The 26,324-nt window shown below is 37.7% G+C and overlaps 1 protein-coding gene across 8 annotated transcripts in view; it reads left to right on the plus strand.

The window, feature by feature from the left end:
* LOC120764827 (chromodomain-helicase-DNA-binding protein 1-like) overlaps window positions 1-22,715 on the plus strand; it is a 109,590-nt gene extending 86,875 nt beyond the window's left edge. For 3 of the 8 annotated variants that reach the window (XM_040088888.2, XM_040088886.2, XM_058423871.1), the window contains 15 exons: window positions 3,432-3,608; window positions 3,811-3,971; window positions 5,569-5,610; window positions 6,217-6,347; window positions 6,780-6,918; window positions 7,634-7,784; window positions 10,658-10,780; window positions 11,141-11,269; window positions 13,668-13,922; window positions 14,328-14,468; window positions 17,205-17,383; window positions 19,482-19,578; window positions 19,787-19,844; window positions 20,813-21,017; window positions 21,192-22,631. In XM_040088888.2, coding sequence (XP_039944822.1) covers window positions 3,432-3,608; window positions 3,811-3,971; window positions 5,569-5,610; window positions 6,217-6,347; window positions 6,780-6,918; window positions 7,634-7,784; window positions 10,658-10,780; window positions 11,141-11,269; window positions 13,668-13,922; window positions 14,328-14,468; window positions 17,205-17,383; window positions 19,482-19,578; window positions 19,787-19,844; window positions 20,813-21,017; window positions 21,192-21,555 — 2,352 coding nt within the window. In that variant the 3' untranslated portion in view covers window positions 21,556-22,631. Of the gene's footprint in view, window positions 1-3,431; window positions 3,609-3,810; window positions 3,972-5,568; window positions 5,611-6,216; window positions 6,348-6,779; window positions 6,919-7,633; window positions 7,785-10,657; window positions 10,781-11,140; window positions 11,270-13,667; window positions 13,923-14,327; window positions 14,469-17,204; window positions 17,384-19,481; window positions 19,579-19,786; window positions 19,845-20,442; window positions 20,700-20,812; window positions 21,018-21,191 lie in introns of those variants that run through there. The other 5 variants (XM_040088884.2, XM_040088885.1, XM_058423870.1 and 2 more) reach the window with 4 other exon arrangements.
* The last annotated feature ends 3,609 nt before the right edge of the window (window positions 22,716-26,324 follow it).

Genomic DNA, 26,324 nt, shown 5'->3' on the forward strand with positions numbered 1-26,324 from the left:
ATGCTATTTTTTGTTCTTCTTCACCTATTTATCTTTCCTTCATTCTTACATCATTCACACATCATGTGATGGGTGAGCAACTGGCTCATGGGTTGGGCAAAAAGGGTTGTAGTGAATGAGGTGACATCAGACTGGCAACCTGTCACTAGTGGGGTTCCACAAGGCTCAATCTTAGACCCTGTGCTCTTCAACATCTTCATAAATGACTTGAATACAGGACTTGAAGGGATACTAAGTAAATTTGCAGATGATACAAAATTGGGAGGAGATGTTGACCCCCTCAAAGGCAGAGACCTCAAGAAATTAGAGAAATGGGCAATCACCAACCATATGAAGTTTAACAAGGACAAGTGCCAGATTCTGCACTTAGGATGGAGCAACCCTGTCTGTATAGACATACTGGGGAATGAGAGGCTGGAAAGCAGCACCATGGAAAGGGACCTGCGTGTCCTGGTTGACAGCAAGTTGAATATGAGTCAGCAGTGACCTGGAAGCCAGGAGAGCCAACTGTGTTCTGGGGGGAATCAGGCCCAGCATCGCCAGCCAGGCAAAGGAGGCGATTGTCTTGCTCTGCTCTGCACTGCTGTGGCCTCACCTTGAGTATTGTGTGCAGTTTTGGGTGCCACGATATAAAAAAGACATTAAGCTATTAAAGAGCATCCAAAGGAGGGCCACAAGGATGGTGAAGGGCCTTGCGGGGAAGCCTTATGAGGAGCAGCTGAGGTCACTTGGCTTGTTCAGCCTGGAGGAGACTGAGGGGAACCTCATTGCAGTCTTCAACATCCTCACGAAGGGACATGGAGGGGCAGGCACTGATCTCTCCTTCCTGATGATCAGTGACAGAACTTGAGGAAACAGCATGGAGCTAAGTCAGAGGAGGTTTAGGTTGGGTATAAGAAAAAGGTTCTTCGCCCAGGGGGTGGTTGGGCACTGGAACAGGCTCCCCAGGATAGTGGTCGCAGCACCAAGCCTGACAGAGCTCAAGAAGTGTTTGGACAACGCTCTCAGGCACATGGTATGACTCTTGGACTGTTCTGTGCAGAGCCAGGAGTTGGACTTTGGTCCCTGTGGGTCCCTTCTAACTCAGCATATTCTGTGATTCTGTGAAATGTGTGAAATGGTAAGTTAGCTCTGGCATGCAATGTCTATTCACTTATACAAAAGATTAATGAATTGAGATAAGGACCAGGAGAAACCACTTCAAGGGCAAAACAGGCTCAACTTAAGGTTGCAAAGTAAATTTATTACTAACAGAATCAGAAGAGAAGTATCTCATCAGAATGAGAAGTAAAATAAGTCCTTAAAACACCTTTTTTCCCCCCAGCCCCTCCCTCCTTCCCACCAGCAGTGCAGGGAGACAGGGCAGGGGGGTTTTGGTCAGTTTGTCGCCTGAAATTTTCTTCCACTACTCTGGGAGAGGAGTCCTTCCCCTGTGAGACCATGGGGTCCCTCCCACGGAAGACAGTTCTCCATGAACTTTTCCAGCATGGGTCCACTTTCATGAGTAGCAGTCCTACCACACCTGCTGCAACATGAACCCCCCCACGGGCAGACAGTCCTCCCAAAACTGCTGTGACGTGGGTTTCTCTTTCCACGGGGTGAAGTCCTCCAAGGACAGACTGCTCCAGCCTGGAAGCAAGGGCCCTCTCTCTCCACTGTGTCTTCCACTGGATCACAGCCTCCTCCAGGCATCTACCCACTCTGACATGGGCACCTCCCCCACAGGCTGCAGGTGGATCTCTGCATCCCCCCATGGATCCCCATGGGCTGCAGGGGGACAACCTGCTTCACCATGGTCTTCACCACAGCCTACAGAGGGATCTCAGCTTTGGTGCTTGGAGTACCTCCTCTCCCTCCTTCTATACTGACTTTGGTGTCTCCATGTTGTTTTCCCTCACATGTTCTCACCTCCTCCTCTTCTCTGACTAGACAGAAAAACTGTGTGCCCCTTGTTTTGCTTTTCTTCTTAAATATGTTATTACAGAAGCATTACCAACCTCTCTAATTGGCCCAACTTTGGCCAGCAGCATTATCCATCTTCAAAGCCATCAGAGATTGGCTCTGCTGGACATGGTGGAAGCTTCCAGCAGCTTCTCACAGAAGCCACCTCTGTGGCCGCCCCCCCCAAAAAAAAAAAACAAAAAAAAACAGGCCATGCAAAACCAATACAATAGGGTAATTGCTGCCAGTGCAAGCATGTAAAATACATAATATATTTTGCTAACAAAATAAGAAAGATATTTACAAATACATTAGTCCTTGATTTAATTGTTAGCATACTGGGGAGAGCTGTTTTTAATTTAATGTTTTATGCTGTTAAGCACCTGTAGTACTTCTTAAAACAAAGAATGAAATTTGGATTTCTTAGTTGATGACTTGTAGAAACTTTGTTCAGCCCCCATGTGTCACCGTGAAACACAAAGCAATCACACGCAGACAAGAGATTTTTGCAGAGGTTCCTCTGATCCAGCTCCCAGGTGAAAGAGCGGAGAGAAGACACCCCTTTGTTTATTCTTTTACTTTTATACATTTGTGGGTCTAGCAGAAGATTGGCTTTTTGGGGTTTCCACCCCTCAGCCTCAGTGGCCAGACGAATTGTCAGTTACAATTGTTTTCAGGTTAGAAATATGCAAACAAAGGACAAAGAATGAAAAACAAAGGGTTTGTTTATATTACTTCTGTGGGAAAGGTAGAAGAACTGCTCTAATATTCTACAGTAACTAAAAGATCTGACTCCATTTATGAAAATCAAAAGGCTAATAAAAAACTCAGAAAAACCAGGGTAACACCCATGTAAACATGAATGCCAGATATGCTTAACTGGATAATACTTAAAATATTGGGTGAGTCCAATTGTGGATGGTGAGGCATTTTTGTTGATTGGGGTGTTTTTTCTTTGTTTTTGTGGATCTTTCTGTTGTTTAAATTTGGTGTGGTTTTGTTTGGTTTTGTTTAAATCAGGGCAGGACTTCTTTAGATCAGTAGAGTAGTAAATAATTTTTATGCTAATCATTCATTTGCAATATACTGTGATTTTTACAGTTTATTAATGTTTAGTTAGTTCTACATTATTATACTTTCATATTAACTCTGACATGTAGTTAGACTTGCTCTCTGTTTTGAATGAATTTAAACAACAATCACAGCTATTGGGTATGCATTTCATAGTGTTTTTATAGTACTCAACATGTAAAAGAAGAAAAATATTCTTATCTTTATATTCAGCCATGTTGTATGCACTCTGTTTCATTTTTGAAAATATTTTCATTAAAGACAGTCCTTCATGAAGCATATGTGTACATTTTGTGTATATACAAATGAATAAAATGTGTCATTCTGAACTAAGTTTTCCTATTATATTAATTACTGGCTCTTTGAATGAGTAAATCATGTATTGATTTGGTGAAAATACTTATCTTCCAATATCTAAGGTGGCTAACTTTTCAAATATGGATGAAGATGACATTGAGTTGGAACCAGAACAAAATTTAAGAAACTGGGAAGAAATCATTCCAGAAGTCCAGCGGCGACAAATAGAAGAGGAGGAAAGACAAAAAGAGCTTGAAGAAATATATATGCTGCCAAGGATGAGAAACTGTGCAAAACAGGTATCTCTGGGTTTTGACTGACTAACTGATTTTGTTGTTGGTATTATTAGGGTTTTTTATTGCGGTTGTTTTGGCTTGTACTTTTGGGTTGGGTGGTTTTCATGTGTGGCACCCACACCCCCCCTCATTTTTGACAGGCTAGATAACATATTAATAAAATGTTTAGTCATGTAGCTTTGAACTACTTAATCTGAAATTCCAGATCAGCTTTAATGGAAGTGAAGGGAAACGCAGTAGGAGGAGAAGATATTCTGGATCTGATAGTGACTCAGTCTCAGAAAGAAAACGACCAAAAAAACGTGGAAGACCGCGAACTATTCCTCGAGAAAATATTAAAGGATTTAGTGATGCAGAGATTAGACGGTAAAATGTGGGGGGATATGCATGTTTAAAGGGACAAAACTTTTTTTTTTGTCATTTTAGAGTTTGAAAATATGGAAACTAGTCTATTTTGCATTTATTTAGTTAAAATTTTTTATTCTAGGCATTTAAGGCTTTACTCTTGAGTAGTTTGGGGTGCTGACATAAGGAACTCGTGCAGAATTTGAACCTATTTTGGTGAGGAATACCTTGAGTTCAAAAAATGTTCTACAAAAAGGTTCAATGAGTTATGTTTTTTTAAATTTCTTGTAATTGTAATTGTGTTAATGTTATATGATGCATTTTAAAACTAAAAAAAAAAAATTGTTTTGATAAGTTGTTGTGGTTTAACCTCAGTAGGCAGCTAAGCACCATACAACTGCTTGCTGAGTCTCCTCCAGAGGGATTGGGGAGCGAATCAGAAGGGTAAAAGCAAGAAAACTTGTAGGCTGAGATAAAGACAGTGTAATGGGGAAAGCAAAAGCCACATGCACAAGAAAAGGAATTAATTCACCACTTCCCACTAGCAAGCATTTACCCATTTCCTGAAAAGCAGGGCTTTACCATGTATAACAGCTACTTGGGAAGACAGATACCATAACACAAAATAGCCCCTCTCCCTCCTTCTACAGTTTTTATTGCTGAGCATGACATCATATGGTCTGGAATAACCCTTTGGTCAGTTGGAGTCAGCTGTCCCAACTGTGCCCCCTCTCAACTTCTTGTGCACCTCCAGCCTACTCACTGGTGGGATGGTGTGAGAAGCAGCAAAGGCCTTGATGCTGTGAAAACACTGTTAAGCAAGACCTGAAACATTAGCATGCTATCAACACTGCTTTAGTTACAAATCCAAAACATACTAGCAGATATGGTGCTCTGAAGAAAATTAACTTTATCTCAGCAAAACCCAGTACATAAGTGAATCTGTACAGATGGTCCCACAATATTTGATACTAAAAATACTTCTTTGGGAGAAGGAGTAGAAATTGTTTTGCTTTACTTTGGTTTGTGAATTGCTACTTTGCTTCTATAATTTAAATATTCATTTTTCTCTAAAATACTGTACAGCTTATAAAATATTTTTGATTATATAAATAACCTTTAAGACCATTGTTTCCTTTTCATTTTATCTAATATATAATGGTTTGCTGCTTTTGTCAGGGGTGTTCTTGTGCTTCCATTCCTTTATCCTTCATGTTGTTTTCCTAAGTCTTAAAATCACCTTAAAATTGCGGCTAGCTTCTCTTTATTATGAGAGACCTAACATAATCTCTGAATTCTCAATTTACTATAAATCCACATTTTATTTTTATAATTAGACACATCACATTGCTGAATTCTTTGTCTTGTGAAACTAATTAGTAAAGTAACTTTTGAAATAAATTTTATCTTCTGTTGTTTTATTTATATCATTAAAACAAATAGAACTCTGGTTTTAAATGTGGGTTGTCTTCATATAGTAAGCCGTCCTAGTCTCTCTAGTTCTTATTTTCTTTGCATTGTCCACATAGCCTCGTACTAAGACTTTGCACATACATTTTTAAAACCAATGTAGTTAAGCATACATTTTTTTAACAGCAAAATTATTTTCTGTTATTAGGTTTATAAAGAGTTACAAGAAATTTGGTGGCCCACTTGAAAGGTAAACTAATTTGCTTATATTTGTATAGCAATTTGGTACCTTGTTTCCATTAAAATTAAACAGTACACCAAGAAAGCTTAGGTTGAAGAGGAAATCGTGTATCTAATCTTTTGCCTGTACTATGACATGTATTTAAATTATTTTTGTTTTCCTTTCATCATATACGGTATGCGTGTGGACAGCCAGTTTGATAAATCTTTGCATTTTGCAAGACTGCTTGCTTTTTCTTTATACTTAACCTACTCTTCTGTTAATTCGGCATTAATGACAGTCATTCAGGTTTTTTGTTTGATAAGTGAATAAAACCATACACTTAATAATAGTTCCTTTTCTATTTAAAAGAATGTGTTGAAATGTAACTCAAAACTGCATAGATAGGATCCTTTATATTTCCTGTTGTATAGTCCTTTATGTGAAATACCCTTTTTTATAGTTTCTGTATTCTTTTTTTAGCTGCTTTTAACTGCATGGATTAAATTTTTGTGCAGTATAGCAAGTGTGGATGAATGATAACTTACAGGATCACCTATCTACTTTCAAAATCTGAAGGAGTCATTCATAATACTAAAGTTTTAGAGCTGTAAAAACATATTTCTTTTCTTCCAGGTTAGATGCTATAGCTAGAGATGCTGAGCTAGTTGATAAATCTGAGATAGACCTTAGACGTCTGGGAGAACTTGTACATAATGGATGCATTAAGGCTTTAAAGGACAATTCCTTTGGCCAAGAAAGAACAGGTAAAGTGTGTTTGGGGGTGGGGGAGAGGAATTAAAAGTGTCAAAGAGATATGAATGATTCTTGCACTCTGATTACAACAAAAGAATTGTGTTGCGGAAAGCATTAACAAAATGTTAGCATGCTAGGTGATTTAGAAAAAAGGATTTTAGTAAGAAGACATTTTTGTTTTGTTTTTCTTCCCCCTTTCGCTGAGTTGTCATAGTAGAATGCAATATGTTTTTGCTTTACCATGAAATGTAAAATTAATCTGCTACTATTAACTGGAAGACCTTGAGGTTCTGGAGTTTAGTTAAAGCATTTGGTTAAGAAAAAATAATTTCCTATAATTTAATGTCTGCTGCTATAGCATCAAACTTTCTTTTTTCTCTGTGTTTGTCTATAAGATACACATAAAAGCTAAATATTTTAATAATTTGTTCCTTTATTTTAAGGAGGTAGATTTGGGAAAGTTAAAGGCCCAACATTCCGAATATCAGGAGTGCAGGTAAATGCAAAGCTAGTTATTTCTCATGAAGAAGAGTTGGCACCATTGCACAAATCCATTCCTGCAGATCCAGAAGAAAGGAAAAGGTATTTTTTTTCTTCCTGAAGGAACCCATAATGTAGAAAATTATTCAAGATTTTTATGAATATATTTAGGCAATCCAGACTGAGTATACTAGGACACTCATGCCACTCCGTTACCTCTTAAGAACTGGCAGCAGAAATCTGCTCCACATCCTTTCCTAATTTATTCTTCCCTCTCCTTAGAAGCCAGTATTTGCTTTGGCTTCTGAACTGTATTTATTGGGGACTGGGTTCAGTTACTCTTAATTATTCCAGGCTAGAAATTAGACTCCTTGAGGAACTGCTTTGTGTCACCTCTGCCTGAGAGAATGCAATATTTGTCAAAATGGAGCAGATGGTAATTGCTGGTAGTTGTTTAGACCTATGAACTTTTTAGCTTACTACCTTGTGTATCATAGTCCCTAGACTATCTGCTTATTCAGTGAGCAGTTACACTTGAGTAATATTTTTAAGCTTATCTTCATGGCTAGCCAGTTCTGACTCAGTCCACGACCACAGACAGATGACTTTTTTTTTATATATCTTAATCTTGATCTCCTTTAAAACATGTTTTGGTACTGATTTGAATAAATATTTTATAGAAATTGTAAGAAAGCCTGATAGTTATGTGGATTACTTACTAAATATACCAGGATCTCAGTGATATGTGGCGTGTTCTTCTATCCTTTACTAAGTTTGAGAAGTTTGCTTGTTTATATTTCTAATTTATTTCTACTAGATATGTCATCCCATGCCACACCAAGGCAGCTCATTTTGATATAGATTGGGGTAAGGAAGATGATTCCAATCTGTTAATAGGTATCTATGAATATGGCTATGGCAGCTGGGAAATGATAAAAATGGATCCTGATCTCAGTTTGACACAGAAGGTATGTCATCTGCAAAATTTCATCAAGGATTTTTTTTTTGTTTAGGTAATAATGTTAATAAGAACAATTACTGAAAGAGTTTATTTTATGATAACTGAATTTGCCCAGAAGTTAGGTCAGTTGTACTCCTTTGTATCATTTTGGTAAATTATTAGATTTTAAGGTTTTGTGTATTCAGTTGAAGTATACCTTCTTAGAGTCTGGTATGTTTCTGTATTTCTATGTATTTGTGTCACTTGAATTCTCTCTTCCATCTTTTGCTTCCCCAGTTTAAATGCTCTAGCTGTGTTAATTTGAATTATTTCCAGACTTTTGGAAGAAGGGGCAGGCAGATTAGGAAGAGTACAAGGATGTTGTTAGGTCATGTAGAGAGAAAATTAGTAAGGCGAAAACTCAGCTAGAATTCAACCTGGCCAGAGCTGTGAAAGATAATAAAAAATGTCTTTACAAATACGTCAACAACAAAAGGAGGGCCAGGGAGAATCTCCATTTATTATTGGATGCAGGGGGGAACATTGTCACCAAGGATGAGGAAAAGGCAGAAGTAGTTAATGCCTTCTTTGCCTCAGTCTTACAGTAAGACCAGTTATCCTCAGAACAACTGACCCCCTGAGCTTATAGACAAGGATGAGGAGCAGAATAGCACCCTTGTAATCCAGGAGGAAGTAGGTAGTGAGCTGCTGAGCCACTTAGACACTCACAAGTCTATGGGGCCAGGTGGGATTCATCCAAGGGTACTGAGGGAGCTGGCGGAAGAGCTCACTAAGATGCTCTTCATCATTTATCATCAGTTCTGGCTAACTGGGGAGGTCTCAGAGAACTGGAGGTTGACCAATGTGATGCCTATCTACAAAAAAGTCTGGAAGGAGCATCTGGGGAAGTACAGGCCTGTCAGCCTGACCTCGGTATCCAGCAAGCTTATGGAGCAGATCATCCTGAGTGTGATCACATGGCACATACTGGACAACCAAGGAATCAGGCCTAGCCATCATGGGTTTAGGAAATGTAGGTCCTGCCTAACCTGCCTGATCTCCTTTTATGACAAGGCGACCCACCTAGTAGATGAGGAAAAGGCTGTGGATGTTTCTGCTTGGACTTCAGCAAAGCCTTTGATACTGTCTCCCACAGCATTCTCCTGGAAAATCTGTCAGCCCACAGCTTGGACAGGTGCACTCCTTGATGGGTTAAGAACTGGCTGGATGGCCATGCCCAGGGATCAGTATTGGGCCCAGTCCTGTTTAATATCTTTATTGATGATCTGGATGAGGGGATTGAGGGCACTCTCAGTAAGTTTACAGATGACACTAAGTTGGGTAGAAACGTTGATCTGTTGGAGGGTAGGAAGGCTCTGCAGAGGGATTTGAACAGGCTGGATTGATGGGCCAAGACCAATGGTATTCAGTTCAACAAGGCCAAGTGCTGGGTCCTGCAATTGGGTCACTACAACCCCCCACAGCGCTACAGGCTTGGGGAAGAGTGGCTGGAAAGCTGCCCAGCAGAAAAGGACCTGAGGCTGTTGGTTGACAGCTGGCAGAACATCAGCCAGCATGTGCCCAGGTGGCCAAGAAGGCCCATGGCATCCTGGCTTGTGTCAGAAATAGTGTAGGAAGCAGAACCAGAGCAGTGATTGTCCCCCTCTACTCGGCACTGGTGAGGCCATACCTCGAATCCTGTGTTCAGTTTTGGGCCACTCACTTCAAGACAGACATTGAAGTGCTGGAGCGAGTCCAGAGAAGGGCAATGGAGCTGCTGAAGGGTCTAGAGAGTAAGTCATATGAAGAGTGACTGAGGGTACTGTGGTTGTTTAACCTGGAGAAGAAGTGGCCCAGGGCAGACCTTATCACTCTCTACAACTATCTGAAAGGAGGTTGTAGGATAGTGAGGGTCGGCCTCTTTTCCCAGGCAACTCGTAACAGGACAAGAGGACATGGCCTCAGGCTGTGCCAAGGGAGATTATAGTTGGATATCAGGAGAAATTTCTTCATGGAAAGGGTTGTTAAACACTGGAATGGACTGCCCAGGGAGGTGTTGGAGTCACCATACCTGAAGGTGTGCAAGAAACAACTGGATGTGACAGTGCCATGATCTAGTTGACAAGGTGATGATTGGTCAAAGGTTGGACTCAATGATCTCAGAGGTCTTTTCCAACCTAAATAATTCTATGAATTCTGTAATTTTATTCTTGATCTTTAGGAGGGAAGTTGGTTTGGTTTCCCTATCACTGTTTTCTTTGCTTGAAACTGACTTTTATTTGCAACATGAGAATTGCTGTATTTGTCAGAGTAGTAGTGCAATGGCTGCTTAGAAGTAGTGAGAAACATTTAGGGAAATACTAGAGAGAAGCAAACACAATGGTACTGCCAACCTGTAGCTTTGTGATTTGAGGAGCTAGGGTTATATATAAATCTGTTTAATGATATCTTGCCCCTGCCTTCCATTAATTGCTGGTTTTATGAAACCACTGTTTTGGGTTTTTTTTGACTTCTGCATATCCTGTGGTAATGAGTTAATGCATTTAGAAGCACATGGCAGAACTAAGAGATCTGTGAATGACAGTGGTACAGGAGCTCTGAATTTTTTAGATAAACTATGAGAGTGGAAACAGAATTCTGAGGCTAGTTTCTTGAGTTGACTGTAAATTTAGTGAGAGTATTTTCAAGACTACATTAGTTGTGTGTTTGAGGAAAAATAAAATGTTTAAGTTGTCCATTCCTTGAAGTTGCCTGGATATTGGTCAGGTATAGTTGGAATGGATTGTTTTTTTACCTATTTTTTTTTTTTATTCAGCTTTTTCTGTTCCCAGTGCTCCACACTAACAGCTTCCTAATTTGATAATGTGCACTTGTAGTTGATGCTACCATTGTCCTCCTCAGATTTTACCTGATGACCCAGATAAGAAACCGCAGGCAAAGCAGTTGCAGACCCGTGCAGATTACCTCATTAAATTACTGAATAAAGACCTTGCAAGAAAAGAAGTGCAAAGACTTACTGGTGCAGTAAGTTAAGCTTAATATTCAGTAGTGAGATAACATAATATGCCTATGGGAATGTCAGCAGATACTTGTTTTATTCTTAGTTCCACTCTTCTTTGTGTCATTTTTCTCTGTATTGGTAATTGTACTGTATGAGACTAACTCAAGGAATGTATTGCAAGTTTAATTTTTTTTTTATCCCTTATTTGTAAATATTCTCTACTGTTGCATTAGGCTCTGTCTCCAATCCTGAGAAAAGTGGTGGTCATTAGTGGCAATAAATAAATTGAATGCTTTTTTTAACATAAAAACCAAAATCTTTTTCTGCATCTGTGATGCAGACACTTGTCAGTTGACATAATAAAGGTGCTAATTTGCATTCAGGGCAATTCAAAGAGGAAGAAAGCAAGAAGTAAGAAGAATAGACCAACGAAGGCTGAAAAAATTAAAGAAGAAATAAAAAGTGACTCATCACCACCCTCAGAAAAATCTGATGATGATGAGTATAATGAGGTAAACATCATTCATATAAAGGCTTGATCATTTTATCTTCTCGAAATGCAATTATAAAATCTAAATATGAAACTAATGTTTCTGACTAATCCATTTTTACTACTGATTATGATTCTTCAGGTAGCAACTTTTGTTCAGGCTCAGGAAAAAAGATCAAGATTGTTTAGAAAGTACAGCATACATAAACAGTGTTTTGAGACATGCAAGTGAATGCTTCTGTGTATGTTAGGGCTTTCATTATCACAGAATGGGTCAGATTGGAAGGGACCACTGGAGGTTATCTAGTCCAACCTCCCTGCTCAAACCAGGTTCCCTAGAGTATGTTACTCGGGATTGTGTCCAGATAGTTCTTGAATATCTCTAGAGAAGGAGACTCCACACCCTCCACCCTCTCTGGATAGTGTGTTCCACTGCTTAGTCACCCTCACAGTAAAGTTTTTCCTCATGTTCAGGTGGAACTTCCTATGTTCCAGTTTCTGCCCATTGCCTCTTGTCCTATTGCTTGGCACCACTGAGAAGAGCCTGGTTCCATCCTCTGACACCCTCCCTTCTGATAAGGGGATACTGATAAGGTCCCCTCTCAGATGTCTCCCCTCCAGGCTGAAGAGACCCAACTCCCTCAACTTTTTTTCCTAAGTGAGATGTTCCAGTCCCCTAATAATCTTTGTAGCCTTCTGCTGGATTCACTTCAGGAGTTCCATGTTTCTCTTATACTGAGGAGCCCAAAACTGGACACAGCACTCCAGATGCACTTCACTAGGGCTGAATAGAGGGGCAGGATCACCTCCCTTGACCTGCTGGCACTGCTCTTCCTAATACACCCCAGGATACTGTTGACCTTCTTTGCTACAGGGGCACTGCTGGCTCATGGACACCTTGTTGTCCACCAGGTCCCCCAGATCCTTTTCTGCAGAGCTACTTTCCAGCAGGTCACCCCTAGCTTGTACTGGTGCCTGGGGTTATTCTTATCCAGGTACAGGACCCTGCATTTGCCCTTGTTGAATTTCAGAAGGTTCCCTCCTGCCCATCTCTCCAACCTATCAAGGTCCTTCTGAAGGGCTGCACAGCCCTCTGAGGTATCATCCACTCCTCCCAGCTTTGTATCATCAGTGAACTTGCTGAGGAGGCATCTACTCCTTCATCTAAGTCATTGATGAACAAATTAAACAATACTGAGCCCAGCATTGAATCTTGGGGGACACCACTAGTGACAGGCCTCCAACTAGACTACAACTGATCACAACACTGAGGCCTGCCTTTCAGCCAGTTCTCAATCTGCCTCACTGTCCACTATGATATGAGGATGTCCCAGGAGACAGTGTTGAAAGCCTTGCTGAAGTCCAGGTGGGCAATATCCACTCCTCTCATCTATCCAGCCAGTTGTCCAATTGTAGAAGGCAGTCAGGTTGGGCAAGCATGATTTCCCTTTGGTGAATCCATGCTGACTACTCCTGATCACCTTCTTGTCATCCATGGGGATAGACATGGCCTCCAGAGCGAGGTGCTCCATCACCTTTCCAGGGTTTGAGGTGAAGCTGAGTGGCCTGTAGTTCTCTGGGTCTTCCTTCAAAGATGATTGTGAGTGGCCTAGCAGTGATGTTTGCCAGTTCCTTCAGCACACATGGGTGCACCCCATCAGGGCCCTTTGACTTGTCAATGTTGACTATTATTCAATAAATATTGTTCTAATCAGCTACTCAACTTTGTTATGTTTTTATTACTTCTGATGTGTTCCTTTAGGACTCTGTTTTTGTTGGTTCATTTATTTAAATTTATCACACAGCAGAAATCACTAGAGACAAAAAAAAAAAAAACAACAAATTAAGTTTAGAGGTCATGTTGCACTTAATTTTGTGACTTTGAAGGTAGCTGAAAAAACACTAGATTCTTTAGAACATCTCTGAAAAAGCAAACATTGGAACTCTGTTCCCTTCTCCTGTGACTGTTTAATTTCGGGTCACACAAAAGTTACTGGAACAAAATTAACCAGAACAGAAGTCTTTTATCATCACCATACCCCAAAAAATCAGCTCAGTCTTGTGATGTCTACTTCTTTATTGCTTTTAGTCCTTTGCAGCTTAACTACTTTTTACAGGGGCAGATTTCTTTGGTAATACAAAAGTTAAATGTTAAAATGTTAAAATGCTAATGTTAAAAGTTTAATCTCTCGCACATGCCCATTACCCCTGCCCAATCAATACTTGTTTTGTGTCACATCAAGGAAATGAGTAAGTAGTGCTCATCTTGTTTTGCAACTGCATCCAGCTCCATTTGATAGGTGTTAAACCTAAGTCTAAAGAAATCACAAACAGAAAAAAGTACATTTTAATCTGATGGTTGCAAAACTTGTATAGTTTGAAGCTCCATTTGATGTGACATATATGCTTGTGTATTTCAGGATGAGATTGTTTCAGTGAAATGTCCACATAAAAAAATAAAAGCAGAAGAAAATGAAGAAAAGCCTGAGCCAGATATTGATATAAAGATGGAAGCTCTAGAAAAAAGAGAGACAAAAGAAAAAGAAAATAAGAGGCATTTAAAAAGAGAGAAAAAAGAAAAAGAGGATAAGAAAGAATTAAAAAATATTAAAGAAAAGAGAGAAAGCAAACTAAAAGAATCCACACAGAAAGAAAAAGAAGTAAAGGAAGAAAAGGTAACTAGGTTTATCTTTTCTTATACAGCACTAGAAAAGGCCACCAGGTTTTTGTGGATGATTTTGATTTGAAAAGATATTTTGGATCATTGTCATTTCATTGGAATCTTTTGCATCATGTGAAGTTTTATTTTTGCCACTTGTAAGTACAAGGACAGGCAAATGAAATGGGAAATTACCATTTTAAAGATATATAGCTTAGTGGGACTGAGAGTGCAAGTGGTGCAAGAAACTTGTCCATTCTCCTCCATCCGTCAGAGAGAAAATAAAAGATACTATCACTGCATGACAGATTTTTTTTTCTTTTTATTATTGAAGAGAATGCAGTGATTGCCTAATTACAGCATCATTTCAGCCAAAAAATAAGGTTTGCTTATCAGATAAATTTTCATGTTTTGTTCTTAGGCAAATGAACTCAAATCTGAAAATAAAGAAAAAAATAAAAAAGTTTCATTGTTGGATATTCCAGTTCATATTACTGCAACTAGTGAAACCGTTCCAATATCAGAAGACACTGAAGAACTGGATCAGAGGACATTTGGTGTGGTAAGCCCCTTGTTTACACTTGATATTCTAAATGAGCACAATTTCTGATGTTTTTGATTCTGCTATTAGGTATTATAATACAGATATCTATTGCCAGTAAAATCTTAGATCAGTGAAGGCTTATCGACACTATACTAAATTCAGATTTGTTTTCAGGTGAGCAGTTTTGTTTTATAGCATTTATGCAGTATAGTGAAGAGTATTTGTCTAGTTGTCTGTGTGCTGGATAGTTTTAAAACGTGGACTGTGAAGATCCATCCTCAAGAATAATTCATGGATACTGCTTCTTAAAGGACAGAAATGAATGAATTTTAATGCAGCTGCTGTAGTCTCTGACTTGGCCTTATCAAATACCCCTTTGTTCTTTGTAAGATAACAAGAGAAGTTGCTCTTGAAGTATTACAGACTTCCTGCATTAGACAGAGGAAGGAATTGACTTATTAAAGAAATATGGGTATTGATGTAGTATCGATACCCAACTGTGACGGACAAAGACTCTCTAACAGTTTAAAGTTAGAAAGTGTATGTTTATTACGGCCGGGCAGCACGGCGGGATATTTCCCTAATTCGCACTGTGAAATTCACAGGTAATTACAAAGCCTTTTATTTACAAAAGTGTTGAATATCCAAAATACAAATGCATATTCATACCCCTGTCACCTCCCATTTCTTGCTTTGTATGCTAATTGGCAAAAAGACTATTAAGCATGCGTACTTTGTTTCTTAAAATGAGTCGGGGGGTCTCTTCTGGGGAGGGGTCACCTAAAATGAAGAAGTAAGATGAGTCTTCCTCGTCCTGACCTTTCTACCTTTTCAATGCATTCATGACAAATGAATCTTTGGTAGAACTTACAGTTTCCTGTGTTCAATGGGTCCTTTAAGCAGGAAATCTGCAGCTATCTTGTGTCCTATTTACCACATTTTGTTTTTCATTACAAGCACAACTACATAAACATAAACCTGACAAGCAATGAGTTACAAGATCCGGGGTAGCTTATCTAAGATCCGGCTTCTGTTAACTGTGAACAAAGATTACCTATCTACTTCAGCTAATACAGCAACTTATTATCTTAACTTTCCTAAAAATCCTTAGTTCCTCAAAATTAACATCTCAGAACAAATCCTAAAGTCCTTAGAAATATCTTGATGGAGTAATATCTCTGGTACCAAAAGAATTTCAGTTATATCACTACTTTTGACCACAATAGAAACAATATTGGAAGAACAAAAGGGAGGTAAGTAACGTTTTATAGGTTAATTGGGGACTTTGGAAGGATGCTAAGAATTTACTTAGAGCAGCTACTTTTCTGCTGTAAAAGTTCTATCATTCCACTTTCAGCAGTTGTCTGTTACTGATAGGTTTACTGGGTCTACTGTGGTGCTGGCTGTAAGAAGCAAATGATCTTGTTTTCTCATCAGTATGGTACTGACTAGTTTACCTTTGTGGGGATTGTTGTTTTGCATTTTGTTTTTTTATCTAAATGATGTTATAAGTGACTCATCTATAATTTCCAGGATATCTTGTGAGTGGCTAGGTGACTGAAAATCACACAATTCCCATGTACAATTGCTCTTCTCTGTTGACCTCTACACTTAACTTAAGCAGTGTACTTTGTCTTTTTAAAGGCTGCTTAAGCTGTGGTTAGTGCAATAGGTAATGTAGCTGCTTAATTACTTAATGGCATGATCTGGTAATGGAACAGCTTCACTGATTTTTGAGTTGTCCCTAGATGTTGACACAGTGATGGTGATGTTCTCCAAAATCCCTCATGTTTTTGCTTCTGGATATACAGACTTGTCTTCCTTCCTTAGTGGGAGCAATTATAGGTTGGGTTTGCATATAGAACATTTTTTTGGCCAGGCTCTCTGTTCTGGAAGGTATATTTATCATTATGCCATGATCAGATGCAATCTAATTAGCATGTTCATCTTTTCAAATGGAAATTACTGCTGTGGGTTGTTGAGGCTAACTCATTTGACTTCTTGGCCATCTTGTGACAGGTAAAAATAGGCATTTCATCTGCTTTGCCATTGTGATTGAATGGTATTTCCAAGCAAAGGTCTATAATTTAAACAATGCTAACTGGTTTATCTGTATTTACTATTAACGTGTTTAAATTAGTGTAAAAATTCAAGCATACACATATGAAATAGATCTATGAGTACGTGTTGTCATCACTGTTACTAATTTAGGCACCTAAACTAGCTTTATCCTAGTATCTGCATAGAACTCAGGCTTAAAAGCTGCTCAGAGAAGTAATGCTGATCCTCTGTTGAATGCCAAGTTTAACTGTTGCAGAAAGTATCTACTTAAAATATATTAAACTTTCTGATACCTAATCTTGGCACTGAGTTTGTATCGCTTTCAAAGCTCTAAAAAGTAAAATAACTCTTATCCTATATACTTGTGCTGAAAGTTAAACCCATTATTGTAAAACATAGTAATTCCTTTCCCTCAGAAAATCTTTTATATTAACTTAGTGCTTTCTTAAATCTTTAATATGCATTACATACAATTTAATGCTTTCATATAGGAGTAAAATTTCAACTGGATTTAAAAAGCTACTTTTTTCCAAATGAAATCTTATAGTAAAACTAAAAGAGCTGTGAGCAAAGACTTGTTTTTCATTTGGCTTACAACAGTACTGTCTTTGCCTGTGTAAGGGTGAGTCATGTTTTACAATTTTTATCTTTTTATTTTTGAATTAATGTATTCTTTTTTAAAAAATTTTACAGTGCAAAGAAAGAATGAGGCCTGTTAAAGCAGCATTGAAACAATTGGATAGACCAGAGAAAGGCCTTTCTGAAAGGGAACAGCTGGAGCATACTAGACAGTGCCTAATCAAAATTGGGGACCACATTACTGATTGTCTAAAGGAGTACACAAATCCTGAACAAATTAAACAGTGGAGAAAGTAAGTTATTCTGCATAATTTTTCTTGAAAAAGGAAAATCCATAATAGCTTATATTAAGTGGAATAGTTTTTAATTATTTCTCATTTCTTATTCTACATTTATCTATTTCTTCTGCTGTATTAAATAAGGACTTATAAAAAGATGATTATAAATGGTTACAGCTTTTATTGGTTTCACTATTTTATACTTGTATAGCAATGCATTTTTTCCAGTAGATGGAGTCCTCTTACTTTTTAAAACCAAACGCAAAGAGAAAATAACTGTATTTAGAGTATATTTAATGTTTAGTGGAAGAGAGTTCTTATCATTAAAGAATCTACCTTTTTCAACATTGAAGTTTGGTTTTGGTTTTTATTCATGCTAAAAACAGGCCATTATAAATGTATGTGTTTAACTTTGAATGATTTTGAGTTGCAGAATCCTTTATTCTTTTTAAAAATATACTCTAAATCATATATTAACTGACTCAATAAAAAACATTTATCATAACATACTCAGAAATGTATTCCAAAATGAAATAAGAGTTTTAAGTGTTCTTATGCATCTGTTAGGTGGTAACTTTGGAAAAAATAAGAAAAATGTTGGTTTATAAACTTGCTATATTTTGTTGTGAAGTTCTTAATGCAGTTAGTTTTATCACAATGTACACTTTAATCCTTTATGGTTGCAAAAATGGTTGCACTTCTATATACAAAACTCAGTCAAGTGTTTCATTTTCTTGCAGACTGTTGTTAACAGAATATTTCTGCTGTTTGTACTTGCTTTATTTTAAAATATTGGGGTGAACTGAAATACAAAAACAATATCCATGTCTTAAAGACACTTTGGTAAACGTTATGTTTCTTTAAATGGAAATTCATAGTAGGATCATAGAATCATAGAATTGTTAAGGTTGGAAAAGACCTCTAAGATCATTGAGTCCAACTGTTAACCCAGCACTATCACTATGTTTACCACTAAACCATGTCTCCAAGTGCCACATCCATACATTTTTTGAACACTTCCAGGGATGGTGATTCCACCACTTTCCTGAGCAACCTGTTTCAATGCCTGACTATCCTTTCAATGAAGAATGAGTATAGTAGAGCTACTATAATATTAATTCATAGTAATGCTACAGTACTATGCATGGTTTATTAAAATATGTGCTTTATCTCTCTTTAATAAGACGTAGAATTTAGTAGAGGTATTCATGCTATATTTCTTATAAAGATGTCATTGGGCACACCATTTGCTGGTTTTGTCTAGTTTTGCAAACCTCTAGGATAAAACTATATTTAAATCATGACAGTGAAAGAGCAGATAGATGCTTCTTGAGCTGACACACTTGAGATGTTTCTGAACCAAACACTAGTTAGAACAGTAATATTCTGTAGTCTTTTACGCATTCCACCTGTAAACTTTGCTAAAAGAATTCTAGACTTTAGATCTGGTGTCTGCAATCATAGAAGCAAATCTTGTCTTTAAGGTTTTAGCTTCTTGACACCAAGTGTTGTTTTGTTTTGCTTTCTTCTTTTATAGCATAGATTAGGATTGAAGATTTTGTCATGCTGCTTCCATCCTCTTTCAGATTTCTCATTTGGTTTCAAAAGCTTTGACCAGGCTTTGGAATTTTGTGGGAAAATCCCGTCCCTGATACCTGTAGGAAATTGGGCACGTTGGTCAAATTTCTTATACTGCAAGGGATTTAAAGTTCAGAAGAATCTTTACTGAGTAGTAAATACTCCAGTTTTCTGACATATTTCAAATAATCTTTCAGAAGAATTGCACAACAAATTGAAAGCTACATTTTTATGCAATTGCCAAATCATTCTATTAACAAAATTGCCATTATGCTATTTTTCATGCACTTTGCATTCTTCAGTTGTGATAAATATTACAAAATGACAAATTATTAAAGTAATTAATTTCTGAAAAGTTTGAAATACAGCTAAGTAATGTTTGCTGTGCAGCTAGGTAATATTCTGTGTAACAGACTTTACAATTAATTCAGTTTACTGAAGTACAGTTGAAATAATTTCATTTAAGTCCATGTTCTGTTGTACGACACAATAAAAACTAATATAAAAGAATTATAACCTCTTTCTTTTTCCTCAGAAACTTGTGGATTTTTGTCTCTAAGTTTACAGAATTTGATGCCAGAAAGCTGCACAAGCTGTATAAACATGCAATCAAAAAACGCCAAGAATCTCAGGTAATATTTTCAGACTCTCTAAATATACAAAAATATATTCTAAGTTTTATAATTGTTATTATAAAATATCAATTGTTTTCACTCAATAGACTTTAAATGTATTTTACTGATCATAGTAAAGTAGTTTATTTTCTTAGGATATTTTCTGAAGAATTCTGATGCAACTTTGGGATTTATCAATGACAGTTTTTGTACTTGTCTCTTTTAGCAGCACAGTGACCAGAATATTAGCAACAACGTGAATACACATATAATTAGAAATCCAGGTAAGAAATCTGGACCATATTATTGTGCTGGATATCTTAAATGATGGCATGTAAAATGAAATAAACTTAAAACTGTCTCCTAGAACTCCCATACTGATGGGTATCATAGGGATAGGCTGACTTAGCATAACTTCACTAGTTTGCTGATGAAATTCAACTGAGCATGAACTGAATTTGGCACTTAGAGATTTTAGTAGCAAGTTATTTGGCCATTCTCTTAAAGTAAGTAAATTAATTTTTAAAAACTCACACTTTTTTATATTTAATTTTGAGAAGGGAGAGAGGCCAATTCAACACTTGTAAATTTCTTGGAGGCTCTATACCTGTTTGTAGTAGTTGTAATGTCGCCTTATCATAATAAAGATATTCCCTGAAGTCATGGTTAGCTATCAGTTATATGGGATGTCTTTACTATTGACAATAATACTGTTTTTCTATGCTCCCACAGTTGCCTTCTTGTAATGCTTTCTTTTATATCATGTTATATAAAACCTAGAGTATGTTATCATGGGTTTAAAATTAGTATAATTTATTTTAGGAATACCACTAAAAAACTTTCATTAAGAAGGTGTACCTCTAAAACTAGTGTTCTCACTAGGGCTGTCTCTTTGGAGAGGAACTTCCTGCCATTCTGTTTCAAATTTCTCTACTAAAGGCACCTGGTTTCTACTCCCTGCTCAATTAGACCACATTGATCTCCATTCAGTCTGTAAGGTTGAAAAATTTAGTTTCTCAGTCCTACATATCTACATTTCTAGCTTGCTTGCCTTCTATTTACTTCTGAGGTCTCTCTCAGTTTGCTCACATTACTGCATTTATCTTTCAATTATTTAGATATTGTTTCTGTCAAACTATAATGCCACTTTCACATTGCTTTAAATCTGACAGATAGAAGTGCTGTTTGAATGGGTGAAGAAAAGACTTTATACTGTATGAGGCTTCCTTATAACCTCTGCTTTATTAAACAGTTGTTGAAAGACAGAAGGAGAATACAAACCATGATGACAGTAGCAGGGATAGTTCTGATAGACAATTGTCTCAGTACTATGATCATCATAAGGACAGGCATCAGGAAGATGCTTATAATAAAAATGACTCAAGGAAAAGGTCCTATTCAGCCTTCAGCAATGGAAAAGACCACAGAGACTGGGATCACTATAAACAAGACAGCAGGTAAAGTGCTCTGTTAAAAATTCCTTTCCTGGTTTTTCAGTATGCTTGTAGCAAACACCAATTAATCTTTTCTAAGTAACGCAAAATTGTAAAGACATTTCTCTTATGCAGTTCTGTTGAATTGACATAATTGTACTCCTTACTATGTGTTCAGTAATAAGTAAATTTTTTCAGATACTATAATGATGGTAAACGTAGAAAGCTGGATGACCACAGGAGCAGAGATCACAGGTCAAACCTGGAAGGAAGTTTAAAAGACAGTCGGCCTCATTCAAATCACTGTTCCCATTCAGACCACAGGATACATTCAGATCATCGTTCCACTTCAGAGCATATCCATCATAAATCTTCCAGAGATTATAGGTACCACTCAGACTGGCAAATAGACCACAGAGCGTCTGGTAGTGGCCCAAGGTCACCATTAGATCAGAGGTCTCCTTATGGGTCAAGATCTCCTATAGGACACAGATCTCCATTTGAACGCTCATCAGATCACAAAAGTACACCTGAACATACATGGAGTAGCCAGAAAACATAACAAAGACTAACATTTTCTGGACCATCTTTTAGCCATATGCAGTAAACTAACACAGTAATTGCCTTATGTGACTTGAAAGATATGGACTGGATACTGTTAGTTGTGGTATTGTTACTTCTTTCCAGGATGCAAGGTCTATTATCCCAACAATAGAAAAATATTTTTGTATTTAAAACTTCTGCTGCACTGTGCTGCAGATGTTGTGGCAGGTGTTGGTTTTGTTTTTTTTTTTGGGGGGGGTTCCCTCTTTAAGAAATGGAAAATGTTTACTTTTACAGGGACCTCAACACTGCTCCATTCAGACTGAATCTCATAAAACTGGTTTTAGGGTGAGCACAGTTGAAATTATGTTTGCAAAGGAGTTTTTAAACACAGACCTGTGATCATGTTTCAGGGAGAAATGAGGAGGGTTTTTTTTTTTGTTTTCTTAGTAATTCTTTACTAAGGACATTTGTTCACTTTTCAAAGCTATTTATTTACATTGTATACTGCAATCACCTTGCCTCTTTGCATCACAACTTTGAATATTTAAGTTTTGTACCCATAACTGTAAAGGAGCCAGGATTTCTCCTGTTTGTGGTCAGTTGTAATAATGCCTTTTTTCAAAATAAAAGAAATCACTGAAAATTATTGCAAACTAATTAAATGTATTTTTTTTTTGCTTGTTCCTTTCCCTACCTACTCAGTCCTTTTAGACACAGAGTCAATATACTAACACTTTTTAATAAAAATATTTCTATGAAATCACTGTTCAGAATGCAAAAATGGGGGCGGAAACCTTTTAATTCCATTTAGTGCCCCTTTTTTATTGGATGCCTCAGATACATGTTTTGGTTTTGTTTTTCTATTAAACTGACAATATTGTGATTTGTTGTAATGAAATGGGAAATATTCAGCTAAACTGTGGTCTGGAAAGTTTTTCAGTCTATAGGTTTTAAAGAAGGTGTGTTCACTATCTGAACACTTTTGAATACAAATCAGACAAAATTTATTGGAAATTTATTGGTTTTCCTCTTGAAATGGGCAATAATGTCAAATGTGCTATGCAGCCAGATAATATTTTAGATTTGAATGACTTTCTATTACAAGAATTATTACAATACACACTGATTGTATATAGATAACTTCTGTTTGACAAATTAAATTTAAAATTAAATGTGAGCTCTTGTTTTCTGCTGGTGTTTTTCTACAGCATACATCTTTCTCATGTAGCCATAAAAATATTCTACTCTTAAGTATGAAATATACAACATAATTAGGGAAGATAAATGTCTACCCTGGCATTGTGTGGTTGGAGCTAATACGTTGTTCCAATTTTTCTTCATCTTGCAATGTGTTGATGTCTTGGTTTAAGACAATTTAAGGGGTGGACACCAAAATGAGTTACCTCCCCTTTTGGTTTTAACCACTTCCCTTTCACCAATAAGGAGAGACAAATGCAAGAAGATATAAGTGAAAAAATTACAGTTTACTAAAAAACAAAACAGCAACAGGCAAAAATAATAATAATCACTAGATACACAGGTGCTGAATCTCATGGACTCCCCAGGAACAAAGAAAACAAAATGCTGGAGAAACCCCTTCCCCCAAGATGGTGCTCTCCGTAAAGAACGTTGAGGTCTGAGAATTAAAGGTAGAAATGGTGGACAACACCCCCCCCCCCAACCACATGTGAAGAGAGAGAACAAATAGAGAAAAACAGCACAGCAACTGAACCTCCACAATAGCAAAAACTCCCTCTTCTTCCAAACAACAACTAACGGAACAAGGACAAATTTTTTAAAAACCCTAGACTCCAAAAAACAGCCAAATGCCCCTCTTATCTCTCTGACGGTGGCAGCTCTGTTGACTAAGGTGGCCAAAACCTCTGGTGGCTGGAACTGGGTTAGCAGCTGGAACTCATGGAGGGACTATGCCTTCTCAGCAAATGCAGCAGGCCGCCAGCTAGGACAACTCAGACTCCATATCCTCCTGATTCAACCAGGCACTACTGATGGGCTGGGGCAACCATATGGACCAGGAGCTGTTCTGTTTTTCTTGGCGTGGCACCACAACTGGTTGTCCTGGGTGGTGGCAGCAAAAAAAGAAGGGAAAAAGGTCCAAAGACCTGCCTCAGCTTTCATGGCAAGAACGAAAGAGAAAGGGCAAGAGAGAGTGCCTGAGTGTCCCTGACCTTAAAAGGACCCAGCACCTGCCAGCCTCCATGGTTCTGTTTCTGGCTACCAGGTCTTGAAGCAAGAGTAACAATTTTGACATATGATATCGCACAGAGAGATATGGAATACAATAACATTTTGGGTTACCCAGGACAGTTGAGCATTTTTTTTTTTCTAATTAACCAGGGTTAGATAAAAGCATTAAAATTGAACCAAAACCTGTTCAGAGGACCTGTTTGTTATAATCTCACTATAGGCACAACTGCTGCACATTCTAAGTTAATATCATTTAGCCAAGTACATTTAAACTAATTTAACGTAGGCTGCAACTCAGATAATGCTTCCTCATTTATTAGCTGTCATTTTCCTAGGGTTCAGAGGGTTTTGAACTCTGTTTTTGAGCTTAATTACTGAAGCAGTGTGGAGGCTGTTAAGCCAGACAGTGTTAATACAAACACACTCCCCTGGAGAGAAGCCAGACAATAATATAAACATGTCCCCTTGGAAAGGGAGCAGTTAGGCCAGACAGAATATAAACACAACCCCCTGTAATGGTTTTAATTTAATAAAACCTGGCTGAAACACCAAATAATGTAGGGGTTTTAGTATTAATTCTTGTGGGAGGGAGACATTAGGAGAAAAACAAAGCAGGCTTAAGCTTAAAAAATGAACAAAAATAGTTTTATTAACATATATTAAAAGAATGAGGAGGAAAGAAAAAAAAATGAGAAAAAGAAAAACTTAAACTAAAACAGAATGATACTTTAAAACACGCTTCTTTCCTCTTACAAACTATTAACTTTCTTATTGAACAACATAGAAAGACACAACTTAGGATTTTCAGTCAGTTTCACTATTTAGACATAACCACTCATTACTTTAGGAGAAGAGTCTTTCTAAGATCTTTTTATGAAGACGTTTGCTACAAGACAAAATAGTCCAGTGCTCCTAATGTCACACATCTGCCGCCGCCCGGAGTTTTTGCAGACTGTGATGTTCTATCAGCAAGGCCTCTCAGCGTATCTGGGGTACTATTTACAAATACCTCTTCTAGTCTAAAATCATCTTTGTCTCAAAGGCTGAGACCTCTTTTTTTAACCTAGAGCGGGGGCTTCAAAGTTCCTAAATAAATCTCAATTACATCAGTCCTTAATTTTGATTAGAATAGCATTCTACCCAAATAATACTAAGACGCTGTAAAGAACAGTTCATTTCTTCATAATTTACCTTAGAAAAGGCCAGTTAAAAATGTCCACTTCTTCAATCCTTGTCATAGTTTCAATTTTAAACCGGGCGGAAACACCAATTAATGTAGTGGTTTTACATTCACTAAATTTTGGTCTTGGTACTTACTCTTTCTGTGGGAGAGAGACTAGGAGAAAAAAACAAAGCAGGCTCAACCTTAAAAATGAACAAATAGTTTATTAACATACACTAAAAGAATAGAAAAAAAAGAAAGTTGGAAAAAAACTAAAACAGAATGAAACTCCAAAAACACTCTTCCCTCCCCTTACAAACTGTTCACTTTCTTACAAAACAACATAAAGAGACAAAACTTGTAATTTTCAGTCAGTTTCACTATCTGACAATAGTCTTTTATCAATTCATTAGGGGAAGAGTCTTTCTTAGAGTCATGGATCCCACTGACAACCAAGAACAGTTCTCTTGTGGGTTTTAAACTGTCACAAAAACAACCGCCCAGAGAAACCTGCTTTTGTGACCTTCCCAGGAGCAGTTTCCCAAGCTGCTTATGGGTCATGGGTCTTAGACTTTTGCATACTGGGGTGTCACCTTTTAAAGATTAATAACTCCAAAGCAAAGGATTCTTCATCTCAAGGTACAGAGATATCTTCTCACTTTTTCATTGGCACAGAGGGCTTCTCATCTCTATGTCTGTTCAAGCATCTTATAGGATATTACTTAGTTCATTACAAACACCTTTGCTCAAATCTACACACAAATTAAAACAATCATCTCCCCAAATGCATATCTTTCTCATGATTTAAAGGAATGATCTAAATATAGGGTTCATTTCCATGGCTCAAGTAAAAGTAGAACAACCAACTCTTCAACCCTCTGTCCCAATAGTCTTTTCACTCTTGCTCTACTGACTTCATGCTGTTGGTCTTTATGTTCACTCTTTCCTTTCTTATTCTCTCAGAGAAGGGCTAAGCTCTGGAAGCTTCATGTTGCTAAGAAAGAGTTAAATCTGCTCGCAGTCTTTGTCTCTCTCTGTAGCTCGTGATGTTAGATGTTCAAGGCCAAGGCCGCACTGGTGAGGGAGGAAGAACTCACAGAAACATCAGAGATCGGAGCACTCAAGCAGTCCAGAATCACAAAAAAACCCCCAGGCAGGATCATAAATGCCTTCTCAGCCCACCCCTCTGTTACCTCCGCTGAGGCGTAGCGACCTGGTTCAGGAACGACACGGCAGCCACACCCAGGCTGCTCGGACCACCAGCTCACAGACACCAGTGTGGTGGACGGCTAATGGCGCTTATTAACTGGTTACATGGAGTTATAAAACCTCTGTTTGCTACATCACATCCGTCTGCTTACGTTACAAGTTAGGTATTGCTTACCTTATCAAGGACACTAACCAACTAAGAGTTG

Source organism: Hirundo rustica, chromosome W, assembly GCF_015227805.2.
Source record: "Hirundo rustica isolate bHirRus1 chromosome W, bHirRus1.pri.v3, whole genome shotgun sequence".
NCBI classification, from domain to species: Eukaryota; Metazoa; Chordata; class Aves; order Passeriformes; family Hirundinidae; genus Hirundo; species Hirundo rustica.